The sequence below is a fragment of the Electrophorus electricus genome, chromosome 6 (genome assembly GCF_013358815.1).
Source record: "Electrophorus electricus isolate fEleEle1 chromosome 6, fEleEle1.pri, whole genome shotgun sequence".
Lineage (NCBI taxonomy): Eukaryota > Metazoa > Chordata > Actinopteri > Gymnotiformes > Gymnotidae > Electrophorus > Electrophorus electricus.
Genome location: NC_049540.1, coordinates 28,821,527 through 28,829,455, shown reverse-complemented (window position 1 = coordinate 28,829,455; position 7,929 = coordinate 28,821,527). Strand labels below are relative to the sequence as shown.

General features: G+C 46.7%; 1 protein-coding gene across 10 annotated transcripts in view; it reads right to left on the bottom strand.

Annotated features, from left to right (window-relative positions):
- Nucleotides 1–853: 853 nt before the first annotated feature.
- Nucleotides 854–7,929, bottom strand: part of LOC113586311 (probable E3 ubiquitin-protein ligase HERC1) — a 182,844-nt gene continuing 175,768 nt past the window's right edge. For all 10 annotated transcript variants that reach the window (XM_035527665.1, XM_035527672.1, XM_035527664.1 and 7 more), the window contains 6 exons: nt 7,638–7,803; nt 4,931–5,007; nt 4,390–4,642; nt 3,986–4,138; nt 3,106–3,411; nt 854–2,842 (listed from right to left, as the gene is read on the bottom strand). In XM_035527665.1, coding sequence (XP_035383558.1) covers nt 2,657–2,842; nt 3,106–3,411; nt 3,986–4,138; nt 4,390–4,642; nt 4,931–5,007; nt 7,638–7,803 — 1,141 coding nt within the window. In that variant the 3' untranslated portion in view covers nt 854–2,656. The remainder of the gene's footprint in view (nt 2,843–3,105; nt 3,412–3,985; nt 4,139–4,389; nt 4,643–4,930; nt 5,008–7,637; nt 7,804–7,929) is intronic.

Genomic DNA, 7,929 nt, shown 5'->3' with positions numbered 1-7,929 from the left:
TCCATGTAGGAGTGGATGTGTGTATGTAGGAGTGGATGTGTGTGTGTAGGAGTGGGTATATCCATGTAGGAGTGGATGTGTGTGTGTAGGAGTGGGTATGTCCATGTAGGAGTGGATGTGTGTGTGTAGGAGTGGGTATGTCCGTGTAGGAGTGGATGTGTGTGTGTAGGAGTGGATGTGTGTGTGTAGGAGTGGGTATGTCCGTGTAGGAGTGGGTATGTCCGTGTAGGAGTGGATGTGTGTGTGTAGGAGTGGGTATGTCCGTGTAGGAGTGGATGTGTGTGTGTAGGAGTGGGTATGTCCATGTAGGAGTGGATGTGTGTGTGTAGGAGTGGGTATGTCCATGTAGGAGTGGATGTGTGTGTGTAGGAGTGGGTATGTCCATGTAGGAGTGGATGTGTGTGTGTAGGAGTGGATGTGTGTGTGTAGGAGTGGGTATATCCATGTAGGAGTGGATGTGTCTGTGTAGGAGTGGATATGTCCATGTAGCAGTGGATATGTCCATGTAGGAGTGGATGTGTGTGTGTAGGAGTGGATATGTCCATGTAGGAGTGGATGTGTGTGTGTAGGAGTGGATATGTCCATGTAGGAGTGGATGTGTGTGTGTAGGAGTGGGTATATCCATGTAGGAGTGGATGTGTGTGTGTAGGAGTGGGTATGTCCATGTAGGAGTGGATGTGTGTGTGTGTAGGAATGGGTATGTCCATGTAGGAGTGGATGTGTGTGTGTAGGAGTGGGTATGTCCATGTAGGAGTGGATGTGTGTGTGTAGGAGTGGGTATATCCATGTAGAAGTGGATGTGTGTGTGTAGGAGTGGGTATGTCCATGTAGGAGTGGATGTGTGTGTGTAGGAGTGGGTATATCCATGTAGGAGTGGATGTGTGTGTGTAGGACTGGATGTGTGTGTGTAGGAGTGGGTATGTCCATGTAGGAGTGAACATGTGCGTGTAGGACTGGACATGTGTGGCAAGCGGTTCTAACCTATAGTCGGTTTCATCTGACTACCCATAATAAAATTTAATGAAATCATCCACAAAGGAATTTTGATTAGTAAGATTTCGAATTGACTATTCAAAATGACAATTAAGGATCTGCATTAACAATCCTGCTAGTAAGAATGGAAATTTAAGATATCAACAATTACATTTTGAGGAGTCAAAATATATTTTAAGATCTTCAATTACATCATCAGGATCGTCATTTGAAGCGTCAGAAAACCGAAATGATAATTAGATCATTCGTCTAGTATAAACGACATTTTCAGATATCTGAGAAATCGTATGCATTATGGACCGTGTAACACATTTTGAATTGATCAGTTGATCATTAACATTAAAAGGGAACTACACGAATCTGTCAGTCCAAACATAAGTTAGGGTGTAAAGTTTATACTAAACCCTTTTTACAGAGTAAAACTAACAAAGTGTATTATTTATTCCACCACAGGGGTGGGTTTTCGTGCTAAAATCGGCTACATAAATCTGTTACGTACATCTGACTAGTCAGAATAATATTTCAAGATACAAGTTTACAACACATTCAAGATATCCATCATTTCTTTGCAGATATCTTAAAAGGACTTTAGACTAAGTCTACATCAAACCCAGGATATCTTTAATTCAGTTTTGACTAGTCATATTTTACATTCAAGCTATCTACAATTTAATTTGCACTAGTGAAAGTTTGTTTTCAGATATCTAAAAATACATTTAGGAACTTAAATTGTGAGATATCTTGAATTAGACTTACAACTAAACAAAAGCAAAGTGAACATATCTATAATTTGCATTATGACAAGTGATAATATACTGCATATCTTAAATTTATATTGTATGTCATCAGTAATGAATTTCAGATATCTTGAATTGAAGCTCCCTTACAAACCAACTGCAAACGTGACGTCATTCATTCTGGTCAAAATGTAATTAGTGATATCTTGAATTGGTGTTATGTCTAGTTATAAATGAATTACAGAAATATTTAATGCAAATTTGTTCAGATCAATAAATGTTAAAACTGCTTGCCATAGTTATGTCCATGCAGGAGTGGACATGCGCATGTAGGCATTTTGCGACTATACATTCACTCAAGTTTGGAAGCCCCAGTCTGAGTTTCAGTGAGACGTAATAAACACAAGTTGTTCTACACAGACCCAAACACCCTCCCTGCCCTTCATCTCATGCTCAACATCCGTCCCAGGTCCAAACACTCTGAGGTGGTGGAGAGGACAGCCATCCGGGAGCCCGTGACAGTAAACCCACCTCACCCCTCTGTCAAGCCAACCTTTCATAGCAGCTATTCGAGATACAGGCCTTTACGGACCCTGAACGTAGACCATGTACTATTTCAGTTTATACGCTTGCAAGTTTGTACATTCATATTTTCCTGCCTCGATTTTTTCTTTTAAAGTATTTTCTTGTAGCCAAGACTTACATTTGAAATATTCTGTATCAAGCAGAGAATTCAAATAAATATATAGTGGACTGTTCCAGGGCTCTTGGCTGGAACCACAGGAGAGACACACTTCTTTATCGCACCAGTAAGAAAGAGTAACCAGAGACAATAAAAAAGAAGAAATAAAATAAACCCAGACCAAACCAAAGGCATTTTAAACCCCAATGTGCCGGGCTAGGGCAATCATGCTAGGGGTAGGGCATCAGTGCTCTGTGTCCGAGACATCAGCGGGGTCCGTGTTGCGAGACAGCATGTAGTTGTCCATGTCTATAGAGGGACAGTTGTGGATTGAGTAGCGTAGGCGCTCGGCTAGCACTGCCTGGCTGGTGTAGGGCGGCAGACGTAGCTGGAAGAAGCAGGTCTGAGCAGTGGGGAGGCCATTCACAGGCTAAAGGGGAGAGAACGCAGCACATCAGACAAACCCACTTCACACCACAAGTGACATCATGTGTCAATTTCACGTAATACATCTGCTTTACCTGTCACAGGTGCGCTGCACAGTGTTTACACATACCTGTTATCTTGTACTTACATGTATGTAATCTAGTAACTTCACCCAGCAGTGTGTTTAAACTGTGTGTTTAAACTCCAGAAAAATGACATTTAGGGATGCATAAAGAAGCATGTTAACCCTCCGTCTGAGGTCCTCACCCGATCCACTTTGATGATCTGAAACTTCTGCGTGATGTCCGCCGGGTTGGATGGTAACCTGGAGCGGCCAGAAACAAAACGCAGAAACAGCACCCTCTCCTCATTGGTGAACTCCTCCAGGCTTTGCCAGAGCCAGCCAATCAGCTGGTGGCTTTCGGTGATGTCCCGGTATCGGACCACTTTCTTGAGCGTCTCCACGGAGACCTCAGGCAGACCACAGACCAGCTGCTCCAGCTGTCGGGCCGTCAGAAGAGAGAGCAGAGGAACCGGGACAATGCAGGACATGCCGTCCCTCACCGCCGCAGTCTACACACACACACACACACACACACACACACACACACACACACACACACACACGGGCATGCACACAGACACACAGACATTTATATAGGCAACTGGCAAATGAACAGATACACATGCATATATACATATACATATACATATACATATACATATATATATATATATATATATATACACACACACACTTGTATGCACACATAAACAATAAGACTTGTAGATATAAATCAAAACATGTGGAAACAGGCTGATGATCTTGTGTGCAAACTGCTAGTGAAGAAAAACTAGCAAAGAGGAAAATCTGATTCACTGCCACAGATATCTGAGACCTGAGTCTGGGTCCAGGAGTCGTGGTAAGCCTGCATTCATGAAGAACTCGACGAGTGGAATCAGGTGTTCAGGTTAAACTAAGATTAGGCTAGGGTTAAAGATTACCAACACTGAGAGAAAAGCTCTGTGTGCTAGACTCTGACCTGTCTGTCTATCTGAGGACACTGACCTGTCTGTCCATCTCAGGGCTCTTACCTGTCGGTCCATCTCAGGGCTCTTACCTGTCGGTCCATCTCAGGGTTCTTACCTGTCGGTCCATCTCATGCAGCCTGTACTCGAGTGCCCTTTCCACATACTCAGTCCTGTTCTGGAATGTCAGTGGGAGATTTTGCCCACCGGGCACCACTGGCACCAGCTTCCCGTCGGCACTGTGGGCCACGAAGGAGTCCAGAGGTATCATCTAGAAAGAGAGGAAAAGAGAGAGAGAGAGAGAGAGAGAGAGAGAGAGAGGGAGGGGTGGGGGAGGGAAGGAGAGGGAGGGTGGTTAGGTCTGTCTCTGTGTATGAAGCAATAATGCCATTACTAAAATGAAGACAAGGCAATTCTAAAAGTAAATGGTTCTTGTAACTCTTTCACCTTATTCTGACCTTGAAGGTTAAATTCACAGGTCAGCACTCATGCGTAGCCCAGTGCGAGGCTGGAGGTGCTCACCACTGTGAAGTTCTCCTCGTCGATGCTGCTGTCGTCCAAGTGGAGAATGCCCTGCAGGGAGCGGTAGGTGAGAAGGTCCACCTCCTCCAGGTCGGCTCCGCCCAGCGGGATGCAGCACAACTGTTTCCACACCCACGGGGCCAAGTGCAGGTCCAGGGGCTTTCTGGTACGCACGGCCACCGCCAACAGGATGCCCAGGAAACGGAACTGCGCCATGTGCTCATCAGAGACGGCCGCCGGGTTCAGCAGGTACCTGCCACAGCCAATCAGAGCCGCAGGGTCAAGTGAAGACAGCCAATCGCAACAGTTATGACAGAGAAGGAGACTTTGGGTAGATACATTTTTGTTTGTTGTGGGTGAGTATGTAGTCTGTGTGTGTGTGTGTAGTTAGGGAGTTCTATAATGAGCAATTGTGCCTGTCTATGTTTCAGTGTGTGAATCTTTAATGAGTAGATGAGTAGTACCAACTTATATATACACAAATATAAAATGAGTATGTCTGTGTGTGTGTGTGTGTGTGTGTGTGTGTGTGTGTTAATACCTATCAGTATTACTGCCCACATCTGCATAACTATTGGGAGTGCGAATGAGGAGATCAACCACACCAGACTGCAACTCCTGAGAGAGAGTGTATGAGAGAGAGAGAGTGAATGAGAGTGTGAGAGTGTGTGAGAGAGAGAGAGAGATTTTTGATTGTTTTTTTCTCTCCTTTACTTGTCAGTCATGTTCCACTTTTATAAGTATGATACTTTTATAAGTACAGTGCTTTGGCATCAGCTAGAAATCACAATTCACGCCAATAAAACTGTTTGATCTGAAATGAACTGAACTGAACTGAGAGAAAGAAAGAGAAAGGGAGGTGGAGAGAGTGAGTGACAGTCAAATAGTAGTAAAGAAATAACCTGGACCTAACCTGAGGGTTACAGAGGACATGTGGGTTACAGAGGACACGTGGGTTACAGAGGACACGTGGGTTACAGTGGACATGTGGGTTACAGAGGACACGTGGGTTACAGAGGACACGTGGGTTACAGAGGACACGTGGGTTACAGTGGATATGAGGGTTAAAGAAATAACCTGGACTTAGCCTGAGGGTTACAGAGGACATGTGGGTTACAGTGGACATGAGGGTTACAGAGGACACGTGGGTTACAGAGGACACGTGGGTTACAGTGGACATGAGGGTTACAGAGGACACGTGGGTTACAGTGGACATGTGGGTTACAGAGGACACGTGGGTTACAGAGGACACGTGGGTTACAGTGGACACGTGGGTTACAGAGGACACGAGGGTTACAGAGGACACGTGGGTTACAGTGGACATGTGGGTTACAGAGGACACGTGGGTTACAGAGGACACGAGGGTTACAGAGGACACGAGGGTTATAGAGGACACGTGGGTTACAGAGGACACGTGGGTTACAGAGGACATGTGGGTTACAGTGGATATGAGGGTTAAAGAAATAACCTGGACCTAACCTGAGGGTTACAGAGGACATGTGGGTTACAGAGGACACGTGGGTTACAGTGGACATGTGGGTTACAGAGGACACGTGGGTTACAGAGGACACGTGGGTTACAGTGGATATGAGGGTTAAAGAAATAACCTGGACTTAGCCTGAGGGTTACAGAGGACACGTGGGTTACAGTGGACATGAGGGTTACAGAGGACACGTGGGTTACAGTGGACATGTGGGTTACAGAGGACACGTGGGTTACAGAGGACACGTGGGTTACAGTGGACATGAGGGTTACAGAGGACACGTGGGTTACAGTGGACATGTGGGTTACAGAGGACACGTGGGTTACAGAGGACACGTGGGTTACAGTGGATATGAGGGTTAAAGAAATAACCTGGACTTAGCCTGAGGGTTACAGAGGACACGTGGGTTACAGTGGACATGAGGGTTACAGAGGACACGTGGGTTACAGTGGACATGTGGGTTACAGAGGACACGTGGGTTACAGAGGACACGTGGGTTACAGGGGACACGTGGGTTACAGTGGACACGTGGGTTACAGAGGACATGAGGGTTACAGAGGACACGTGGGTTACAGTGGACACGTGGGTTACAGAGGACATGAGGGTTACAGAGGACACGTGGGTTACAGTGGACATGTGGGTTACAGAGGACACGTGGGTTACAGAGGACACGAGGGTTACAGAGGACACGAGGGTTATAGAGGACACGTGGGTTACAGAGGACACGTGGGTTACAGTGGACATGTGTGTTACAGTGGATATGAGGGTTAAAGAAATAACCTGGACCTAACCTGAGGGTTACAGAGGACATGTGGGTTACAGAGGACACGTGGGTTACAGTGGATATGAGGGTTAAAGAAATAACCTGGACTTAGCCTGAGGGTTACAGAGGACACGTGGGTTACAGTGGACATGAGGGTTACAGAGGACACGTGGGTTACAGAGGACACGTGGGTTACAGAGGACACGTGGGTTACAGTGGACACGTGGGTTACAGTGGACACGTGGGTTACAGAGGACATGAGGGTTACAGAGGACACGTGGGTTACAGTGGACATGTGGGTTACAGAGGACACGTGGGTTACAGAGGACACGAGGGTTACAGAGGACACGAGGGTTATAGAGGACACGTGGGTTACAGAGGACACGTGGGTTACAGTGGACATGTGTGTTACAGTGGATATGAGGGTTAAAGAAATAACCTGGACTTAGCCTGAGGGTTACAGAGGACACGTGGGTTACAGTGGACACGAGGGTTACAGAGGACACGTGGGTTACAGAGGACACGTGGGTTACAGAGGACACGTGGGTTACAGTGGACACATGGGTTACAGTGGACACGTGGGTTACAGAGGACATGAGGGTTACAGAGGACACGTGGGTTACAGTGGACATGTGGGTTACAGAGGACACGTGGGTTACAGAGGACACGAGGGTTACAGAGGACACGAGGGTTATAGAGGACACGTGGGTTACAGAGGACACGTGGGTTACAGAGGACACGTGGGTTACAGTGGACATGTGTGTTACAGTGGATATGAGGGTTAAAGAAATAACCTGGACTTAGCCTGAGGGTTACAGAGGACACGTGTGTTACAGAGGACACGTGGGTTACAGTGGACACGAGGGTTACAGAGGACACGTGGGTTACAGAGGACACGTGGGTTACAGAGGACACGTGGGTTACAGAGGACACGAGGGTTACAGAGGACACGAGGGTTACAGTGGACACGTGTGTTACAGAGGACACGTGGGTTACAGTGACCTGGCACATCTCGGTGATGGTGTCATCAAACACGCCCCCTGCGTCGTCCGCCCCCTCGCCCACCAGCTTGACTTTCCAGGCCCTGGAGGGCAGACGCAGTTCTGAAGGGTTCACGTTCACCACCTGCTTAGCAATCTGCACAAAGATGGGCTTGCTGGAGCGCCCCCTGTGGACGGGAGGACTGAGTGAGAATCCTGCACATACCATAACAATCAACACCAGGTTATTTCACACACATTAGGAATTCAAAGTGCAAAATAAATAAAAGTGCAAAATAAAAACAAGACAATTA